This window comes from Abramis brama (genome assembly GCF_963993115.1).
Source record: "Abramis brama genome assembly, chromosome: 13".
NCBI classification, from domain to species: Eukaryota; Metazoa; Chordata; class Actinopteri; order Cypriniformes; family Leuciscidae; genus Abramis; species Abramis brama.
In genome coordinates, this window is record NC_139975.1 from 24,427,807 (window position 1) to 24,450,423 (window position 22,617).

The window sequence follows — 22,617 nt, forward strand, 5'->3', positions numbered from 1 at the left end:
AGAATGTTGAAATATTTAAGTGACAGAAGCCTCTTTGTAAAAATGCTTTACATGTTCAGTTCACTTAGATTTCCGTCTGAAGTGTCTATATTAAAAATTCATGGCAAAAAAAAAAAAAAAATGAATTAAGGGTTGTTCGACGTCAGGGGGAAACACAATCATTAGTCATTATTAATTCATGTTTGAGAGACCAAATGTATGACAAGCGTTTGAAAATTATTTTTCATACTTATGGCCCAAGGAAATGGAAAAAGGGCAGTGGGAACCAATCATGTGTAATAAAGCCTTAGTTTCCCTCAGCAATAAGCAAAAAAAAAAAAAAAAAAAACACGAAAAAAAACCAATCACCTTACAAATTGCACAACAGAAGAGCATTAGTGACGCTTGACTGTGCCGCTGGAAGAACGCAACTCACACCGTTTACTCCCGACTAACAGACAAACACACACTTTGCACACATACATGCGGCGCTCCGATTGTTAATGAGAGTTCACAAGCTCCGTGCAAAAACAGCAACACTGCTCGACACCTTCACAACTGCTCAGTCTGGTTACCAGTCAACTCCATACATAAATATAAAAAAGAATCATATGAAAGAAAACAAACAATTAGAGATGTGAAAACACCGCAGACCGACACATAAGGGCTTAAGACTACTGTGTTCACCAGCGTAAGCAGGAAAAGCCGACGGTTTGGAAGGACGCGTGTGGCATAAATTCAGCCTAAGTGAGAGGAAATGTGTATCTTGGCGTATCTCCACCCCACCGTTCCTCTTTTAATTAGCAGAGGTGCTGAAAGTTGAACTTTTGAAGATTTTCGAAGCACTGGCCTAGTTTGTTAAACTAATAAATTAGTCTGGTTGCAGATTTTTGTTATGTTTTTTTATTTAAAAATAGCAAGTTATTCAAACATTTACAGGATATGTGAACAAAAGATTCTATGCAGCTTCTGCAGCCTATACAGAAGAGAAAAGAAATATATTCATGTTATTTATAAGGTTGTTCTTTTTTACAAATCAGAGGCGAAACGAGAAAAAGAAAATGTATGTTGACAGTTCCAAGTCCTCGGTTCCTCCAAACCCTGATTTTTACCCGATGAGTTTTCCGTCGCCGCGGCGGCCCAGAGTCACGTCGTGTAGCGCAAGCGCACGGCGCGCGTACACACACTCTGACATGTGCTCGTGTGTACACATACTAAAACATACTACACACACACCAAAGTCTTGAGGTTCTCTAGGCCTCCAAGTGTTTTTCCACATTCATATCCCATGGGGCTGGGCGGATGGACACGGAGAGCTGGCAGGTGATTGGTTGTAACCCCTCCGGTCCATCGGCCGTTTTGTTTCTAGCGGGAAGCTGACCCGTGTCTCTACGCCGTCTTAATGCCCTCAAACCCACAGAACTTCCAGCGTTTCTCCAAACTAGCCCCGACACCCGTCAACTCCTGCTTGAACGTGCAGGGCAGCCGACCCAAAAGAGTCTCCACTTCTGTGGTACTGATCTGAAACAACAAGAACATCAATGATTAGGCCTCTCCTGAAATTTTTTTCGCAGATCAAAAGCAGATTTATAGAAAATGCATGTTTCAATGATACAATGTCATTTTGCCCACATGAGTAGGGGCTCTAGAATTAAATACATACATTTCCTTTAATGACTTTGCCACAGATGTCTGTATCAAGGAAAAAACTCCAACGGTGGTGAGGTGAACCTCTAGCAACAAAAATAGTTATATGACAATAATGTAAAGCTCTAATATAGTTCAGAGATGAAATGCTATCTTTCAACGCATTAAGGAACGTGTTTTTCCATTCCACTGCTCTACATGTCCATTGTTTTTTATGTAAACGCGCTAGAAAGACGTGTTTGACCATTACGTTCGCGTCATTTCGCACGTCAAGGCATTTTAAAAAAGCGGTGCTCAAGTTAAAAGTCAAGTTTTAAAAGACGCATCTCTAGACCTTGTACTTTTTTGTTCCACTGACCAACATCTGGCATTTTTAACCTCAAAATGCTTTGAGCCGGCCCTAAGGCAGGAAATAAAGCTTGTGATCGCAATGATTGCAATACAATGTAAGAATAATATAATGGCAGCCTTGTACATCCATTGTTGGCATATTCTGGGTAAAATACAAGTTAAGCTTAATCAACAGCTTTTGTGGCATAATGTTGATCAACTCAAAATATTAAATTAGACTTGTCACTATTTAAATAAAAAATAGCACAAATCTAGGTCAGAGTGGTGCACTTACAATGGAAGTGAATGGGCCATTTCCAATCTGTAAACATTTCAAAAGCAAACAAACGCAGTTCGTTTTGTGTAGGGGTGTGAACATTTAAATAAATGACAGTATTCATTCAAGAACGTTGTGCAAGTTTACTGCAGCAATGGTGCCGCGAACTTCACATACTTCTGAGAATCCAGCTTTTAGTTGATCCTGATAAGCGTTCATTGTCAAGTCAAGTCACCTTTATTTACATAGCGCTTTTAACAATATAGATTGTTTCAAAGCAGATTTACAGTGATAATAGGAAATTAAAGTAACAGAGATTGTTTTGGCTTTACAGCAGCTTTATTGTCCAGCTTAAGTTAGTTTTGATTGATTGATTCACTTCCGTTGCAAAGATCATTAGTTATTAACTTATTGTCAGAGATATAAACACAACGCCTGTCTTCCATGAAGGGGTTTAGCGCCACAGCGGCTTTGTTTTCAGGATCCTGTAGAATTCAACCAAGCAGACGACGACTTCTAAACTCCTGTTTTCAATTTTGTCTGCCTTATGCATCAGACGTTCAAGCCAACGGTCCGTGGGAGTGAGGTTTGAGGCTGAGACTAGCTTGAGCTTAACTTCAAATAGTCCTTTAATACTTTACAAATTATGTTAAACTGTATATTAATGATTCATTTCAGAGTATTTTTGGTTTGAACTCCACAATTTATTTTATTTTAAATTCATTTTACAGTACAGTGTCCTTGTTACATGTTAGATGTAGTTAATGTAGTAATAACTATAAATGATGCATAATTACATGCAACTAACTCTAAACCAAACCCTAATCCTATTGTAAGTACATGTAGTTGATTAATATTAATCAGAATCTAAATGCATAATTACACTGTAACAGACACCTTAAAATAAGTGTGTAAAACCTGATGTTCATTTTCTCCAGTGTGATTTAAGAATCATTCTAATATCATCTTGACCTTTATTGAGAGTAAGGAGATTTGGCCATCTGTACAAAGAGCCAAATTATCAATGTTACAAATGTACTTGCTGGATCATCGACCTAGAAATAGTGCAGAATCTTAAATATTTCATTTTACATTTGTCTGCCAGATTTTTGATGCAGTCTCAGATTTTTGGACCCCACTGTATATAAGCGCAACATGAATCTCAGAACTCAAATGCGACGAGAATTGTGTTCTTCACAGGATCGCGAAACGCACTTGCTCCGGCTTATCGAGTGCCAAGCAGGGCGACGTGAATGGCGGTTTATCAATTAAACCCTCCCACTGGAGTGCATTGTTTTTAGTGAAAACAAGCGAGAGTGTTGTTGAAGATATGAAGGCATGTGTGCGCCGCGGAGAGAGAGAGCGTGGGCACTGACAGCCGGGGGGCTTCAACTCAAAACTGAAAAGATATAGAGCCTCATTTTCACCCTCCATCTGTAAGTGTAAATTAGTCACTGTGTGACAGCAAAAGAAGAGCGAGAGTGAGAGAGAGAGAGATAAAGTCAGAGAGATGAAGGGAAATAAAGGGTAATCAACACTGCGCTATAGAAAGATGAGCGTTTTATTTCGGCATTAAACATTTTGGCAGGAAAAGCTTGAGGACTGTATTTGAGAACCGGAAGATGAAAACACAGACACACACACACAGAGGAAATATGTGTGTGTGGTCCCGCTGTGTGTGTGAGAGCTGTGCTTACACCCTGAGCACTTTCTGTCCGCTCAAGGGCTGTTTACTCAGCAGAACATTAGAATGGTAAGCAGACCGCCATACATGCTTTCAGTCTGTGTGTGTGTGTGTGTGTGCAGGTGCTGTAAATACATTCAGTCAGAGTGAGTAGCCTGTGTGTGTGTTTGTCAAGGTTATAATCGTTTTAAAGATTAAAGTGCTTGATAAATGGAGTTATTGTCTCGTAAAAGAAAGAACAGATTCTGAACTGCCTGAAACGAGTTGTTAATAATTCCAGTCTCACGTCCTGTTGCATACCAACATATCAATGTAACAAAGTTGCGTAATGCCAGCCTATGGTCTTCATTATCTGCCCACGAACAACGTCTACTCTGACCCTCAAACACTGTAGTTGTAGCTGAGGCCTGGAAGAGTTTAGTTTGTGTTGTCGCCATGTTGAAAAGGTGCTGTTTTCAGCGCTGCAAATCCACATGCATGCACTTCCAAAGGATGAGGACTCGCGCTGGAATTGATATGAAAAACCAACACCATCGTTACTGTTCGTATCACTGTGTATCAAGCGCTGAGAATGATCCGGAGCAGAAATTCAGATTTGTTTCCGACACGTGCAGTAAGTGGTAGACCAACAGACTGGGTCATCTGACCAATCAGAGCAGATTAGGCTCTCGGAAAAGAACTCGAATCTTCGAAGAACTGTTTGTTCATCTTCAGAGTCTTCAGAAATAAGGGGATACTGCAATGTATATTATGAGAAACTTAAAGTATCTTGGATGCATGTAAACCTATTGAAGGACAACATTAAGAACCTATAAAATAGCATTAATAGGGGCACTTTAAACTCTGGTGCGGTTTCTGCTGAAGTGTAGTATCGGGAATCATAGTAAGATTTAATGGCTAATGATAAGTTGAGTAATGATGGCTAACATCTGAAGATAAATAACTAAAATTATAATTAACCAAACTGAAAATGAATAGTGAAATTTTCTGAACCGTAAATCGTGGTGCGTGTGTGTGTTTCATACCTTAGTGTCCAGCCGCTGTAAATAGGAGCAGATGTATTCAATGCTGGCTCCAAAAGGATGGACGTGAAGAAACGTTGAGATGATTCCTGTGGAAGCAAAGCCAAAGATGAATCACTGATCTATCTATACAGTATATCGGTTCCAAAACCTTTTTAGAAGCTGCCAGCTTTAAAGACATTTTTTTTTACTAAGCACTAGGCCAATATCACCGATACCAGTCCTGCTACTGATGTCTCTATTAAATGGATAAAAATAAAAAAAAAAACTATTTCTGGGGATGAAATGAATTATTACAGTGGCAGTGAGAGCTCAACGTGCTGCAACTGAAGAAAACACATGCAAATAGAAAAAAACCCACCAGGAAATTAAGAAAACATCTTCATCTGTATGACAACGCATGTGCTGCAAATACTCAACACAGAAACATGCTGAAAATACACTGGGACTGCTTACTGTTCAATGTCTACTCGTCAGGGGTGTTGTCGATGAGTTATTCGTTTATTTTAACATCCAGATCGTATGTGGGTTATGAGTATTTGCAGCAAATTAAGATGTTTTCTTAAGTTGCTGTGTTGAGCTCTCTCGCCACCATAAATTATTAGGCTTAACAAATATTATAACAACTTTTCATTAGGTGAACTTATACCAATCTTCAAATAAACCCATTATAATAAATTTCACATTTAGCTGTGCCTTTAATATAGTGTGTTGTATATAGTAATATAGTCCTGTCTCTGTCAATATCAGAAGCTGTCAGTTCATTTTGCACATTCATTTTCACAATAAGCAAGAAAATTAGTTTATTAGTTACAGCATTTTAAATATTTTAACACGCTAAACAAAGTATTAATCACAGAAAAAGACATCTACTTTTGACAGCCCTAATTTATCACATTTAATAAATATATTATACAATTGTAAATAAACATATAGCATGAAATATATGTACATGAATATATCTGTTTAATTTATAAATAGAAATTTATTTGTAAATAATTTTAAAAGATATAAATATTTTAATAATAAATAGTACTTGTTAATATATTTATTTAATTATATACATATTCTTCATTAAAGCAAAAACTGTTAAATCAATTTCAAAACTGATTATTTTACATAAACATTACATTTATTGATATTTCCTCAAACCTTGAATTAATTTATTGTACTTGCAGAGCATATTGGCATTGCTTGCTCCGCATAGGATACAATGCTGCCTCAGATCTGGGCCCAAATGAGGCATCTAAGAAGACTGAATAATTATTAAAAAGAGAGTATGCCTATGAGGCCTTAAAATGCCATCTAAGTAGGCAGCTCACTTGGTTTTGGAACAGAGCATCAGCAAATGATATTTCCAAGCGCTGATTTGCAAATGATTCCAAGTACTTGAGGTGTTTCCCCTGAAGTGGATATCCTCATCGGCTAACTCTGCATCTTGAACTTTCCAAAATGATTACGAGTGTTTAATTGCAGTTTTGATGCTTTTTGGCGTAATCAAGGTTGTTCTTCGGCCTGCTGAGTGCTTCATTCACACACTCACACATATGGAATAACAATAACAGCTGCTATTAGCACTTCTGGCTTCAATGTGATAGAGAATAACTCGCTTATTCTGAATGCATTATGATCAGGGAAGCAAAGCAGAGAAGCGCACAGGTGCCACAAAGTCAATATTCCATTAGTCTTGATGGACTGTGGACATAGTTTATATATTATACATGGTTTCATTGCAGTGTGTTTGGATTACTATACCTTTCCATTTACACACATTGATCCAAAGCCAAACATTATAAGGTGAAAGAAAATGGACCTTTCATAACGTAATGCAATGTTTCACTAATTAATGCATATCTGCTAGAATAGACAATGCTGTATGTGCTTAAACAGACACCCTGAGCTGGCAGCTGTGCCCGGTACTTCATCCAAAAATTTAAATTCTGCCATTTTTTACTCAACCTCGTGTCATTCCAAACCCATGCGATTTGCTTTCTTCCAAGGAACACAAAGTGAGAAGATTAGCAGTGATGACAAAAATCATCATAGAAATAGTCGCTGAAAATGCCATCTTGTGCAGCTCTCAAGTCTCATTTGCATATATACAATGTGTTGCGTGAATATGCTTTGCACCAGGAATGACGTCAGAGGTGCCAAAAGGAATTGGTTGCAGTGTAGCTACAGCGAAGAGGAAGATCTTCAGCAGAAATTGGCTTGAAATTGGAACTCAGTCTGTTCCTCAGACAAAACTTTTACACGGCTTTAGAATAAGGGCAGAATAGCGCAAGAGTCAAATTTACAGAGCCCTGCACTCAACATATGGAAGAAAAAATAGATATTGTGGTCACAAATTAAGAATTCCCAGCCACAAATTAATTTAATGATAATTTCGTTTCATCCATTCATTTCCTTGTTTAACTAAAGACAGTCAAATGGGCTTGGAACAGTAGTAATTAGATTTACATGTGTTTTTTCAGGACACACCAGCTATCAGAGGAGGGGAGAGTAGACTGATGTTGCCAATTAAACGGGGATTATTAGGAGGCTGTGATGGATAGAGGTCAATAGGGGAAAACTGCCCTGAACAGAACAGTCACAGCACTCTTACCAAGAAATGCCTGGGAGTTTTAACCCTGTAAAGCCTGACATATAATAATACTCCGAAAAATCTAAATGAAAAGAGTTGAGTATCATATTTGATACATCAGGCTTTTATGGAACATATAGTATGATATAGGAGAATATGCATCTCAGACTTTATTCAGAGCTCAGTTTTATTCACAGGCCCAAACTGTGCAAAAATGTGCAATTTGGTGCATATTTATATAGCCAAAAGACAAAGATGAAATCATGATAGGTTTTAATGAAGATCAATGAGACTAATATGTCTTATTAAGAAGATATTTAAATGCTTAGCTTTATGATCAAAGCTCTGTAGTTTTTATTCTGGGGGCAGAACATATAATGCAATGCAATTAAACGCAAATAAACGTTCCTCAAAAGCAGCAAGCCTGATGTATCAATTTGATACATTTTAACATGATTTTTCTAAAAATGATCAAGTGCACCTAAGCTGCTTCAGTCTAATAAGTGTTCGGGCCCTATCATACGAATCATGCGCAATGCAGCGGCAGGTGTTTTTGCTTCAGCCCGACGCAGTTATCATTTTCACATCCTGCGCCACGTTGTTTAAAAAGCAAATGCAATTGCGCCCATCTGTGCTCCCATGGGTGTGCTGGTCTGAAAACGAGGTGTGTTCTGGCACATTGTTGCGCTTTTGAGGCAACAGAAATAGACTGCACCACTGACACACTGAAACCTGGTCTAAAGTCAATGGCGCAATATTTGTTTTGTTATTTAATGAGCGTGTTAGTAATGTGCGCACAACGCGCGTACACTCTGCTTATTAAACACACAGGGACGCACAGCACACAAACATGCCAAATATTTAAAATAAAAGGATTACAATGTAAAAGATTATTATTGTGTACATAAAGATATGGTGGAATCCGTAGATGGTCTGCTTGCGCACTTTTACCTCGTGCACAAGCAGTTCCATTTGCACTCTGGAGACGCTTTCAGTATTTCCGCTATCTAAATAGCGAATCCGCCATGGCACGAGCGCAACTGGCTTTTAAAGGGAATGGGAGATGAGACTCTGATATAGAATAGAGACAACCCTTTTAGACCATGCGCCTGGCGCGCCGACCATTTATCCCGTCGTTAAACTAGCAAAAGTGGATTCGGACACGCCCTAACTGCACTTGTGCCGTGAGCTTTAGACCATGCGTTTAGATCGTTAAAATAGGACCCTGTATGTTCAATTCTCACTACTCCTAATGTGTGTGCACTAACTTGGATGGGTTAAATGCAGAGGACAATTCAGAGTATGGGATACCATTCTTGGCCTTCACGACACATCATCATTTAACTTAAACATGCCGTTGGTGACGACAGCATGAAATAAAGCCATGCATACCTCCTCAATAATTTAGATCAGATTCCAATTGGATGCACAAATAATCGGATTTAATCGGATGCACAGGAATGCAGTGAGTAAACGTGGATGAACGGGAGCAAGCAGCCACTGTATGAACAGGTCAAATGGTGTGGCTTCCAAAACACATGTGATTTGCTACAAGCAAGCACTATCACAATGCACATTTTATTATGTCTGAATGCAGGCATGGTCTATTCTCCCTTAGTCCTGACAGGAGCTCCTCCTCAAAAACTGCATGAGCTAAAGCGGATCTGATGGAATGAAAGAGGCTGAAGGACAGCTCATGGACAGCTAAAATACTCCACTAGGGGTTACTGAAGCTGCTTTCTTCATCAGAGAGCAATGTACTGGACAGCAGCACGATCAGCACTCTTTCCGGTCACTGGACTGGCAAATAAGCCAAATAAAATACAGATAAAAACCTAGACAACTGTGCCAAACATGTGCAGGCAAGACAATTACACATGTAGAGAATGCTGGTGGTTTAATCTGGATTGTATCTTCCTCTTATGTTATGGCAATCATTTCTCAGAAAAAATTTTTTGGGCATAAACAACTGTACATGTGATAAGAATAAGTGGAGTAATTGACTTTGGGTTTTTACATTTTTAAAAATCAGAGGTGTAACCACCCCTCCACTTTGAGGCCACATTACCACCTCAGGATGTGCATTCATGTTTAATAATTCAACAGTCCAGAATCAATTATTTCTTCCTTTCTGGCTGTTTCTCAAAATATAGTGAGCTGTCTACCTAGACAGAGCTTTTGGCCATCAATTTTGGCACATTCCACAGTCTCTCTCTCTCTCTCACAGACACACACTCTTTCTGGCTGTGCTGTGGATGACATGTTAAAGTTCCTCATTAAAAAGCATCCGAGGTGTCTCATTTGAGGCTCATTTGGTCAGGCAATTAACACCTGCACCCTAGTGGAGATAGCTGTGGATGATGGAAATAATGAGATTTTTTTTTTTTTTTTTGGTCTTATGTCTGATTAGATAAAGTGTGAAAAACAGCTTTATGTTGATGGTTGCGCCGTCTCTTGACACTCACCCACGAGCAGAGCCTCTCTCTCAGACTTGACTGGGCTGGGCGGCCCCTTCTCCGGCAGGCTCTCCTTCTCCTGACTGCAGGACACCACAGCCGACGCAGACGCCTCCTATGGCAGGAAACAACAGCAAAAAAGAAAGTTGTTTTCTTCTCACACACAGGCTCTCTGGCCCTCCCCTCATTACCCCGGCCCTCTGACGGGGCTGCAATCTCTTCGCCCAGTTGTGTCAGAGTGATTTATCCCGCGACAAATAAAGTTCTCCTGCGCTCGATTGGCCTGTAATGATCTGTCATGTTCTGCGAGGGGTTGGAGGAGGGGAAATGGGACAACAGAAGAGGGTGTAGGGTAAGAGGAAAATATAGAGAGAAAGAACAACAGAGTGGAAGGAACAAAAAGCTGGAGAGAGCAGAGACGACTAATAGACACTTTCCACGAATAGGTGGCAAAATAGGGCATGCAACCTTTTTTTTCAGTAAGTTATGGTTAAGTAAAAGGAGTTTAACCTTATGTCGTCAACATCAGGCGGTCAATCTAAAAATATTACATGAGTTATTATTTTCTAATTATTTTCTATAGGGTTTGTAAGTTTTTGCAACCCTGTCAACAGCATTTAAGACATGTATTATCACAAGTTTATTTGTTAACATTAAACGTTAAATAAAAAAATTAAAAAACATTAAAAAAAGAATAAATATAACATTTATAATAAAAATATAATTTAAAAGTAAATACAATACCGTTCAAAAGTTTGCGGACAGTGAAAAAAAAAAATTAATAGCAAGAATATATTAAATCAATGAAAAGTGAAGTAAAGACATTTATAATGTTAGAAAATATTTGTTTTAAATAAATGCAGTTCTTTTGAACTTTCTATTATCTAAAAAAAATAAAATAATAATCTATCATGGTTTTCACAAAAATATTAAGCAGCACATCTGTTTTCAACATTTGATAATAATAATACGAATAAATGTTCCTTGAGCAGCAAATCAGCATATTAGAATGATTTCTGAAGGATCATGAGACTGGAGTAATGATGCTGAAAATTCAGCTTTGCATCACAGGAATAAATTACATTTTAAAACATATGAAAATAGAAAACAATTCATTAAAATTGCAAAAATATTTCACAATATTACTGTTTTTACTGTATTTTTTTATCAAAATAAATGCATCCTTGGTGATCATAAGAGATTTTTTTGTAAGAACATTAAAAAACCCATTTGAACGATAGTGTATATTATATTGAGAAGTCAAAAAGACTAAATTCACCATTTTTATTTTTCAAAGAAGGCTAATGTTTTATACCAGATAATACTTATCTAACATATCCATGTCTCACTACATAAAACATTCTTTTTTGTGCAAATTTTGCTTCTAATGTTTTTTTTTTTTTTAAAGCCATGGCACACCAAAGTGTACCGTACTCGTGGAATGTGCCAGTGTGAGGTGTGATGTGGAAAGTGTCAGAGATGGAGAACAGCGTCTCCCACTTACGCTGGCGTGATTTGCACTTTCATCGCTTCCTCTGTCCTCCTGCTTGTCCGTCTCCAGCTAGTCAATTAAAAGAATGAGAGAGCTGTCAGCGAGTAATATGTCATAGGCTCACACTCACACACACTGTTCACACGGGGAAACTAAAGGACATGGGACAGACCGCTGGGCAGGAAGTGGAATCACAGGCCTGACACGGCGAGAGTTGAAGGTCAGGTTTGCAATGGATTTCTCTAAATGCCAAATAAGCAGCAAAGCTCCAAAGTATTTGTCCTGCTCAATGAAACTCTAATGAAGCACAGCTTAATCGCAGAGTGAAGGAAGCCATTTCAAGCCGCTCTGCTGAGATTAGTAACGCAACCTTATGCTTACGGAATATTTAGTGGCGTTTGCCAAAGAAAGAATCACTATTGATATTGGCCATGCAGCATGCTTATGGTTAGGGATTTGAACAAACCCCAAATCCATATATTAAACTTTGGAATATCACCATCTGGGCTACATACATGAAATATATCTCAAATCACACGGCTTGTCGAGGGGAGGCGTGTTATTACTTTTCTAAGTGATCTGATTTTCGTCTAGCTACTGTATGATAAAAACAGGGTGAACAAATCCCATGAAAGGCCTAAGCCATATCTAGATAGCAGAATATTATAGGCTCTGTTCAATTTTTTCTTCTTGTGGTAGCATACAGAGCGCCCTGGGGGGCACCCGAATATAATAAAAAAATCATGAAAATATTGGCTGGCCAACGGCAAGTTTTAGAGGGGCAAGCACAGATTACATTTTCTTCATGAAATGTAAATTGTTCGTATTATAAAGCAGAAAGCTTCAGTTCTAAAATCTGATTAGATAAATCACATTCAAAGCTGTGACTGCACATTAGTTGACTTGAAATCTATATTCATATAATAATATATATATATATATATTATATGAATATAGATTTCAAGTCAACTAATGTGCAGTCACAGCTTTGAATGTGATTTATCTAATCAGATTTTAGAAGAGTTCAGATGCAAAAGCCTCTAAATGCCATCTGAAATTTTCTTCTAGAATGATCATTTTTATCAAGCTCGTATATTTAAGTTCAGTAATTTCACTTAAATTGCAATGAAAATGACCTATTAATTGTCATTTAAGTGAAATTACTGAACTTAAATATACGAGCTTGATAAAAATGATCATTCTAGAAGAAAATTTCAGATGGCATTTAGAGGCTTTTGCATCTGAACTCTTCATATATATATATATATATATATATATATATATATATATATATATATATAATAAGCTTAGAAACTACAGTAGTGGCCAAAAGTGATCAAACATCTTTCAAACATCCATCAAAATACAAGGAAATATTGTATATTTTTTACAAATATGTTACATATGAGGGAAGAACAAAACACTAAACTTGGTGAAGGTATTTATCTGACAAAATCATTTGGCAAAAAAGGCAAACTACTGCTACAGGTTTTATTTTACTATGCAAAAAAAGTTCATTCATTAAAAAAAAAAAAAAAAAAAAAATTCAAAAAGCTCAGAAAAAAACATGCATTGACTACAACATAATCAGTTATGAATATTTCATTAGCTCTCTTTTTATTTTCCATGTGTTCATACACTGTAAAAAATTATGGGCCCTATCTTGCACCCAGCGCAACTGACTTTGTACACCGACGCATGTATCATTCCTATTTTGCACCCGCGCACAGCGGACTTTTCCCTCCACAGACGCACGTCGGTTAACTAAGAAATACACTTGCGCTCCCCGGGGCGGTTCAGCGCAAAGAGGAGGCGTGTTCCGGCGCAAACGTTCCCTCATGCTATTTTACAGGTTTAGAAAACAATTCCGCCACTGACCGAAAAAAAAACAGTTTAAAGTCAGTGGCGCGTTGTGCATGTTATTCATATGCTATTTTAAGGGCGCATGCTTGGCCATAATCAATGTAGCGTGTGCTTTAAGTGTCACAAGCATACACTTTGATTCTCTCATCTACACACAGACGCAGCAGTTATCATTTTTGCAAATCATACATTATTACGATAGATAGATAGATAGATAGATAGATAGATAGATAGATAGATAGATAGATAGATAGATAGATAGACAGTTTATTATAAAAGCATACATCTAGCTTACACATTTACCCAAATTATCATACGCCTGTTTAACCGAAGTTAATTTGGGTGTGTTTCTCCATCCCCAACGTCACTGACGAGAACGTCCTCGGCTGTGAGCTGCTCCTCGCGTGCGCCTGGCAAATCCGCCGTTACAATAGGAATCCGCTTTAGAACAAACGCGTCTGCTCTTAAAGGAAATGTGAGATGATGCTCTGATTGGTTTATTTCACGTTACGCCCAAACCACACCTATGAATAATGAAGCTACTTCAGACCAACCCATTTTAGATTTGCGTCGGGCGCAAGAGTCATTTATCCCGCCGGTATAATAGCAACAGGGCCCAAGACCCGCCCACAAAGTTACTTGCGTTTTGCGTTTGATACTTGCGTTTCAGATCGTTAAAATAGGGCCCAATATGATCAATAAGTTGACAACATATGTTTTTACACTGCTTTAATTATCAAAATAAGTTAAGCAATTTGCAACTTTTTTTTATAAGTTCAACTATTTTTTTTAAGGCAGTTGAATGTAATGCAAGTTGAAATGACTTAAACATCTACGTTGAAATGACTTAAAATTTTTACTTTTTTATGCCTGTACAATTTCACGTTTCATTTCGCCATCACAAATAAAACAATTGACTCCAAGTACAACTACCCTATATGCTTACAAAATCTTTAATAATATTTGAATAAAGGGTGTAGATGTCAATTTTCCAAGGCTGGATATCACTTTTGTCCACTGATTTTCCATTGCATTGTTGAAAGAATCATTGAATTTGATTCTTGTAATTAATAAAATATTTATTAATTACTCAAATTTAAATATTAAATAAATAATAAATGAATAAACAAATAATTTAACTATTAATAATACATTTATATTTACTGAACATTTGTGTCTTTCATCATGCTACTGTTAAGTAAAAGGCCTGCTTTTTAATGCAGTGAGCTGATTTGGGACGGCACACACAACTCTACGACATATATTCTAGGAAAAATATTAATGAAGTTTATCACAGCAAGAGACGGAAGAGTAAACACTGAGACACACACGTACAGGCTGATGTATGACATACGCAACACATTCATCTAGCAGAAAACAATAAACTGCTCTCACAACCGATGAGCACAGATCTATAGGAGGAATGGCTGCGTTAAAATTGATTTTCATTTCTTCCATTAATGAGTCTGTCTCAGGTGATTCATCAATGCACATGCTGATGCCTTGAACTCTCCTTCAGCATGGATCACTGGTGCCGGGATAAATTCCACAACAGAGTGCCAATCAAACCAGACTCACTGCTGCACCACATGCAGACATTTCTCCTTCTCTTCCTGCTTTGAATCATGAGTAGCCGACCAACCATTTCTAAAATGATTAGTCTTGGAGGTGATAAAACCCAAACTTAACCTAAAACGATCCGCTCCAGGGTACCAGATAAGACAAACTGAGATAACGACATCTGTCTGTACAAGATAACAGGCTATCAAATTTTGGGCGTGCATCGTTTAGCCTTCTCAAATTGCTGTTACCTTTTGGAAGTTAAATTTGAAACTCAGTATGATTTAAAATGTCACTTTTCCTAAGTTTCATACATGAATGAACAGTTTTTAACTCATTCGTTGGGAACGCTCCCCTAAGCAACAGTCATCAGGTTCCCCTGAATAAGAGCTCTGTTGAAGACAGTGGCGGTGACACATGGTTAATTGAAAGCGGCTTGTTGTAGCCGCTGGTGTGGCGTGTTGGCTGGCGCTGCAGAGGTGCCATTAGTTTTCATTAGCGTCTGCTGCTGCTGCTGGGAACACGTGCGCTGATCGTACTGAAGACCTTTAAGAGGACCCATTGTTTTGCATTTCCGGCACAAATTTTTAGGAAAAATCGGCAGAAGATTACAGATTCCACTTGCTCATCAACATGAGTGCTATATGTGAATGGCTTTTAATTAAAATGCTAAAAAATATTTATTTATTTATTTTTGAGTTTCTTTATTTCTATTACAACAGAAGAACCACAGGAAGATGGGAGGGCCTTTGAATATTGTTTTGGCATTGGAGTCAAAAAGGTTGAGAACCACTGTTATTTTCCAGACATCATAACTGGATCATTACCATCAAATCTCCGAAATAATGACACTAATGTTTATGCGTTAACATGAAGGCATTCAAATTGCGGCTTTCTTGTAAACAAGGGAGTCTTAATGCAAGAATTTCACACTGTTTTCCTTTGTTTCAAACGCCGAGACTCATCCTGAGCTCATGTTATTTTAATTAGAGTGCAGGGAATCAGATATTCTCGGTCTGATCTGATTCCCTGGAGAGCGTTCAGCAGGACAGACTCATTAATACTCGCTGTCCTCAAACTGACAGCCATCTCATCTCCTCTCGCCATCGTCCTCTTTCTCCTCATCAGACAGAACACACCAAATCCAGACAGAGTAAAAGAACAAAGACGCGACACAAGACACAGACAGGAGCCCCAGACAGAGACAGACATCTGTTACTCACGGGCAGAGCGTGTGATGTGGGGAAAGCTTGAATCCGATCTTTCAGACTCTGGATCTGGCTCTCGAGCTGTTGTTTTTCCTCAGAGTTCTTCTCCAGCTCCATCTCTCTCTGTTTCAGATCCTCACGAAGCTTGAGCAGTTGCTAGAGAAACGGCACAAAGGAAAATCAACGACGTTAAAAACACATAACGAGAGACAAGCTTTATAAGACGCTCAAAAGGCCTGACACTGCACGCAGATAAGATCATCAGTTTTTAAAGAGAACACACACTGTGCACAATCGCTTTGATGGCAGTTCGGGCTGCTTCATTAAACTGAATGTTAGGAGGTGTGAACATCTATGGCTCTAGTTCAAAACCTAGCGAGCCACCTGCTGTACCTGTTCCAATAGGTCAAGATTTGGCTGGTTAGCATGGACCAGTTAGTTCCTGCTGGTTGATGTAGTAACTGGACCCAAAAAAGCACTGACAGCCGTATCGCAGCCGTGTATTCAGATTTTTATAGTAAGCAACATATGTAAGCAGTGCCCCCTTTTTTTTTTAGCAGGGCTCTTAAAAGCGTGAAATGCATTTTCAAGGTCTGCTGCCTTTGACATCACAGCTCAGGATACTGTAGTTGCTAGCAGGATCCAATCACTCAATAAGTACCAAATGAGATTCAACACTGGCCTTGGTTTACCGAGTCCCACACATGACATCCGGGAAAAATAATAATAAATACATTCAAATAAATAAATAAATAAATATATACACACACACACACACAGTACATTATAATGAATTAAGAGATCCTTCTCTCCTTTTAACCAATTATTACAACGTGGCTACGATTTAGTAAATCGAGTAAACAAATTATATTGTGAGCATGATTTACTTAAAACGAGGGAATGAATTAGTAAAACGTGCTGATTTATTAGCAAGTGGTGGAAACGAATCATTAATTCGTGACCACGATGTACATATTTTTCCCGCATGTCATGTGCTTGGCTCCGTATTGGTGAGTTTACAATACAGAGTTACTTGCCAGTTGGCCAGTGTGGAACTGCAACATTACATCATTTTAATTGAACGATAGGCTGATTATTGTTGATGTGGGTGATTGAAATACCAAAAAAAGGTAGACGTAAGGAAGAGGACAGATGCCATTTCACTGGCTCATCATATACACTAAATTTATTAAAACATTTTTTTTTTTTTTAAATTTGAGTATGTTTTACAAGAAAATACAATTTAATGAAATCTCTCTGTTTCAAAATGTCATGTTTAATTCAATGTGTTTCTTGCCGTTTGTTTGTAATTATTTGTTACCAGCAATTTTTAAATTGAAATTAAAATTGTTAAAAAGTAAATCCTAAACCAAACGTGTATGATGCATATACGATTTCAAGTACTTCTGGGAGGTCCTGTGCCAACTGAGGAAATGCTTTTTGAGATGAATTGGAACGCTAATGGATAGGTAGACCCATGCCTTACGTATACGTCCTTGACCTAGACAGCATACAATGCCCAAATATGCTGTCTTAAGAATGCTCCTATGTTTTGAGATGCCTCGCTATCAAATAATTCAATCTCAGAAGTTATGACTGTGTTGAATATGGCTTTATTTGATTACCTCTAGCTCATAAAGACATTTCAACAATATGCACCTGATATGACAGCTGTTCCCCGACCTCCAGAGGTGCTGTGCCAGTGATATTCAGATATGAGAGAGGAAATATTTGGACGGTGTGCATTTCAGTCAGAGACGAGTAAATAGATTTTGTGCCTTGAGGATGTTTGTATGTCTGTAGCGGCTCAGGTGAGGGACTGATTAAATCCAAAGCTGGATATACACACAGGCTCTGTGCTGCCAGAGGCCAATCTCAGTGGAGAAGTGTGTGTGTGTGTGTGTGTGTGTGTTTGTGTGTGCCAACAGAATCTATATAAATTAAAATGTACAGTAAGGGAAATAAGTATTCAACATGCAATTTTTTTTATTAAAGGGGTGTTGATTAAGATTTCACTTTTCTGACTTTAGTTAGTGTGTAATGTTGCTGTTTGAGCATAAACAACGTCTGCAAAGTTGCAACGCTCAAAGTTCAAAGCAAAGGAAGATATTTGCTTTTAAAGAAATTGTTTTTTAAGGACTACAACAAAAGGCTGGTAGGGACTATATGACATTTCTCCCGGGTTAGTGACATCACTAACCCTAAAATTTATATAAACCCCTCCAATGCAATAGCATGTCACTCACAGGCATCTTACAACAGTTCCCACATGAGTGATTTTATAGATTATCATGACAGAATATGCTAATTGAAGATAGTTAACTCCACATCAGCAACATAAATTAATCAACTAACCATTCAGAAATGTCCTGTTGCATTCTACATGTTGTCACTTCTTGAGTCTCTCCATCATTGACTCCAGTTTAAACATAAAAGGCAGAACAGTTTCTGACATTTTAGTGCTTGTCTGTGTGAGGTAATCAGAGCTGCTAATGCGCACACACACACACACACAAGCTCTTGAAGCTCTGCCCACTGTGCCGGGAGCAGCAGCTCATTTGCATTTAAAGGGACACACACGAAACAATGCCTTTTTACTGACCCTCAAAAAGGGACAATTTTAACATGCTGTAAAAAATTATATGTGGGTATTTTGAGCTAAATTTTACTATACACTCTGGGGACAACAGAGACTTATTTTACATTTTGTAAAAAGGGGCATTATACCACCCCTATAAACACTGTTCCAATGCAGCAATTGTCATGAAACTTTGACCAGGCATTGGTTTTAACTCAAGAAATCCACACAGATAAAAAAAAAAATCATATATCACAATCCAGTTCCTTCACAAGTGTATATTCAGCTGGGTTAGTGTATGTTCGGTTAGAAAAAGGCTTACCCACCTCTGAATGCAAGTATACAAACATCTCATGTTGGGAGGCAAAAAGCTCTACATAAGTTGCGCTACATAACAACGACACTGGTTCCAGATGGATTTCACAACTCCTAAATGTTCCTACAAGCACTGGGGCTATTATCCACAAGTGGAGGGAACATCACTCCACCATCAACCAGCCACATACAGGGCCCTGTTTTAAGGATCTAAGCGCATGGTCTAAAGCGCACGGCACAAGTGCACTTGTAAGGAACTGAAGATCAAGATTCACAAGAGAACCCACTGGAATATTCAAGATTGAAAGACATTCTGTTTAGAAGAATGGACAAAAATCCCACCTGAGCACTGTGAGCGATTCATTTGTTCATACAGGAAGCATCTTGAAGCTGACAGTGCAAATAAAGGCTTTTCCACCAAGTATTAAATACAATTTCAGTTAGTGTGCTAAATCCTTTTTTTCCTGTGTCATTTTACTTCATTACACACAATTTTTTTTATGGATTGTAATATTATGATTTCTTTATGTGTAGATTTCTAGAGTTAATACCAATGCCTGATAAAATGTCATGTGAATTGCTGCAATGGAACTATGTTGTTCAATTCAACATGTCAAAAAAACGTGTTGACGTGCTGAATATTTATTTCCCCCACTGTATAATGTATTCAGTAGTGTTAATTTATTAATAAAAGTCGCGGAGCAGTGTTAACAAAAAGTTTCTGTGCTCCTGTGTGTGCGCAGCGCGGTCTCCGATCTCTGAGTCAGTGTGTGTGCTTCAATGAAAGCAGCGCACTGATATAGAACGTGATTAAACTGACTTGGACATGTGCATTCAATTAAATGGTCTTATTACACACCTTTCAGCCAATCAGAATCGATTAATCAGACAGAGCATGGTATAATTCACAATATTACTGTTTTTTTTACTGCATTTATGATCAAATAAATGCTGCTCTGGTTAACATAAGGGACTTCTTTCAAAAAACTCCTACTGACCAAAAACTTTTAAATGGTATCTATGTAACAAAATGTAATGTCATTTAATTTAATTGAGTGTAATGTTTTTTGTTTTTGTTTTTAAAGAGCAAAATAGACATTTCTGAATAGAAGTAATGGTAAAACGGTAAAAACTGATTATGTAACGTGTTACCCCAAACCCTGTTTCTAAGCATGTTAATTTGTTGACAAACCTAATAAAGCACAAGCCACAAGGTGCTCCAGACTGCTCAGATTTCTCATTACTGTTCCTGCTCAACATTCAGATGCCAGGAGCTATCTGAGCTAAATAAACTGTGGTGATGTAACCTTTTTGTTTGACTTCATACCCTGCTCATCATGAATAAATCAGTCCGAGGGTGAGTTTAACACGCTCTGAGTGCAGGAGCGAAAACATCTCAGCAGCCTCGCCTGCCATTTGAAAGTGATTCAACTCTGAGCAATGGCCTACACTGTTCACTTCATGTGACAGAATAACATGCTGTCTTCACAGGCTCAGTGAAGATCAGTGAACACTCCCGTTTCTAACTCGAACAAATCGCTCTGTGTACGGCTCATATGTGACCCATGCAGCGAGTTCATTTCATGGCACGGCAATGTTCAATATGCAGAATTCCATTAGGGCTCATTAGCAGACAAACGGCCCTCTCAGTCTCCTTCATGTCTTAATAATGGCAAGGTCAAAGTCATGTGAAACATCTGTATTTGCTGGGCTTATAGGACCAGAATGAGGGTGACCATGATTCTTTGCGTTCTATTGATGGATACAGTAATGGGTGGGTACAAAAATAGATGGACCATGGAACAGATTTAACCCTGACCACGCGAGTTTGTATTGTGTGAATTAAACAAATGTGGCTAAAAATCGCCATCAAATCTCTAGGCTACTCTGAGTGGAAAAGAACAATGAAGAACAGAGGACGATAGCGGGAGACTGTTCTAAAAATAGCGCCCGTGCCTTGAGAGAAGATAAAATAACGTTTGGTAATAGAGATGAACGTGCTTGATGGGTGGGAGACGTCTACAGTTTGTGCCTATGTAGGCAGACAACACTTCCATGATTCCACATGTTCAACAGCTCTTGTGTTTATTATTTTGTGTGTGAGTGTTTGTGATTGATGACCTGGATGCTCTGTAGAAATTAAGCGTCTCGGCTCAGGACTCCCTGCGGTTTAACTGCTCTAAAGATTCTCACGCACAACAACACCATATTCACTGAGTGAGAAAACAGTAGGTGTGTGAAACTGTAAACACACACTCGATGAGTGACGGTTCAATGGACCACCCCATGCTGCTTTTTGAAACGACACGTTTTTGGTTACCGATCTTAACTGTGCCACAAGTTCAACACTACAAATATCATTTTGTTATTCAGTATTTTTGTCATTTTCCAGTGAAAATATCTAAACAACCATGTGCCAGTGGCATAAGAAAAAAAACTGTAACTGTAAGACTTAAAGTCGTGATGTAATAAAAATAGAGAGAGATCTTTTCTTCTGTATTGTGATGTACATCCAGGTGAAAAGGATTATCGGCGGGGAACTTGGTTCTATGCATCGGTTGTTGATTGGATGGAGGCAGATCTAAATAGGAGATTTGAGTCAATTGTAAAAAAAGGACGAAGTGGTTGGAAAATTCTCTGGTTCATTTTTTTAAACGGCTAAATACGCATGGATGAATAGTTTATAATAAGATCAAAAAGCGACTTAAAAAAAAAAAAAGTGAACTTTTATTTCATGCCGACTTAAATATCATCATAACAATAATAATAATCATACTAATATAAAATAATAACATCAAATAAATGTACTTTACTAAGGATTTTTACACATTTTAACTGGAACCAAGACAAAAACACTGCTTAAGAAAATGAGTTTTTTGTCGTATACCTTGTTCAGTGTGTGTGTGTACCTTCTGCATGCCCTGCAGAGCCTGCTGCAGGAAGCTGAGCTGCTGCTGGCGGGTGGTGTCCTCCTCGCTGCGCTGGGGCTGCGCTTTACCCTGCTCCTGTTTCAAAAGCTCCACCTCGTTCCTGTAGGCATCCAGCTGACACCGCAGACTGTCGTTCTCCTCTTTCAGAGCCTCCACCTGAGCCAGCGGCCCTGGGAGGCCAGAGAGAGAGAGAGAGTTGGAGAGATATTAAAAATGACAATTCCATTGGTGACAGGAAAGGGAAATAAGCAGACAGAGGCACACGAGCGAAGGCGGCAGGGGTGAAAAACAATGAAGTAACAGAAAAAGAAGAGGCACATATTAAGAGTCGTGTGCAGAGTAATAATTCACGGGGTGGTGAGGCCTGGTAAGGGTAAAATGAAAGATACGGCAGAAAAAACAGTGTTCCTCAAAAGCTGCTTAGAGAATTCTGCTGATGGACTGAGATGAAAGGACCCTCAGTCCCACTGCTGCATTCCTTTTGCTTTCAGAGGCTAATTAGAGAGGATTAAATGGAGAGAAAGTGTATTACTTAATGCTTGACTTAATGTACCATGGGCATTGTTATCAAATGGCTGTAATTAAAACGGACGCAAAAGGGTTCTTCACACCGAGGCATTCCGTCATTCAGCCATCTCTTAACAACTCGATGATCAGAGACGCCACCTCTGCGCCGTTTCTAGTGGGAAGAG

At 38.4% G+C, this 22,617-nt stretch overlaps 1 protein-coding gene across 8 annotated transcripts in view; it reads right to left on the reverse strand.

Moving 5' to 3' along the window:
* Positions 1 to 859: 859 nt before the first annotated feature.
* The window catches only part of enox2 (ecto-NOX disulfide-thiol exchanger 2), a 248,246-nt gene continuing 226,488 nt past the window's right edge, over positions 860 to 22,617 (reverse strand). For all 8 annotated transcript variants that reach the window (XM_084134128.1, XM_084134123.1, XM_084134130.1 and 5 more), the window contains 6 exons: positions 21,905 to 22,095; positions 16,118 to 16,258; positions 11,484 to 11,540; positions 9,989 to 10,094; positions 4,943 to 5,028; positions 860 to 1,500 (listed from right to left, as the gene is read on the reverse strand). In XM_084134128.1, the coding sequence (XP_083990254.1) occupies positions 1,369 to 1,500; positions 4,943 to 5,028; positions 9,989 to 10,094; positions 11,484 to 11,540; positions 16,118 to 16,258; positions 21,905 to 22,095 (713 nt within the window). In that variant the 3' untranslated portion in view covers positions 860 to 1,368. The remainder of the gene's footprint in view (positions 1,501 to 4,942; positions 5,029 to 9,988; positions 10,095 to 11,483; positions 11,541 to 16,117; positions 16,259 to 21,904; positions 22,096 to 22,617) is intronic.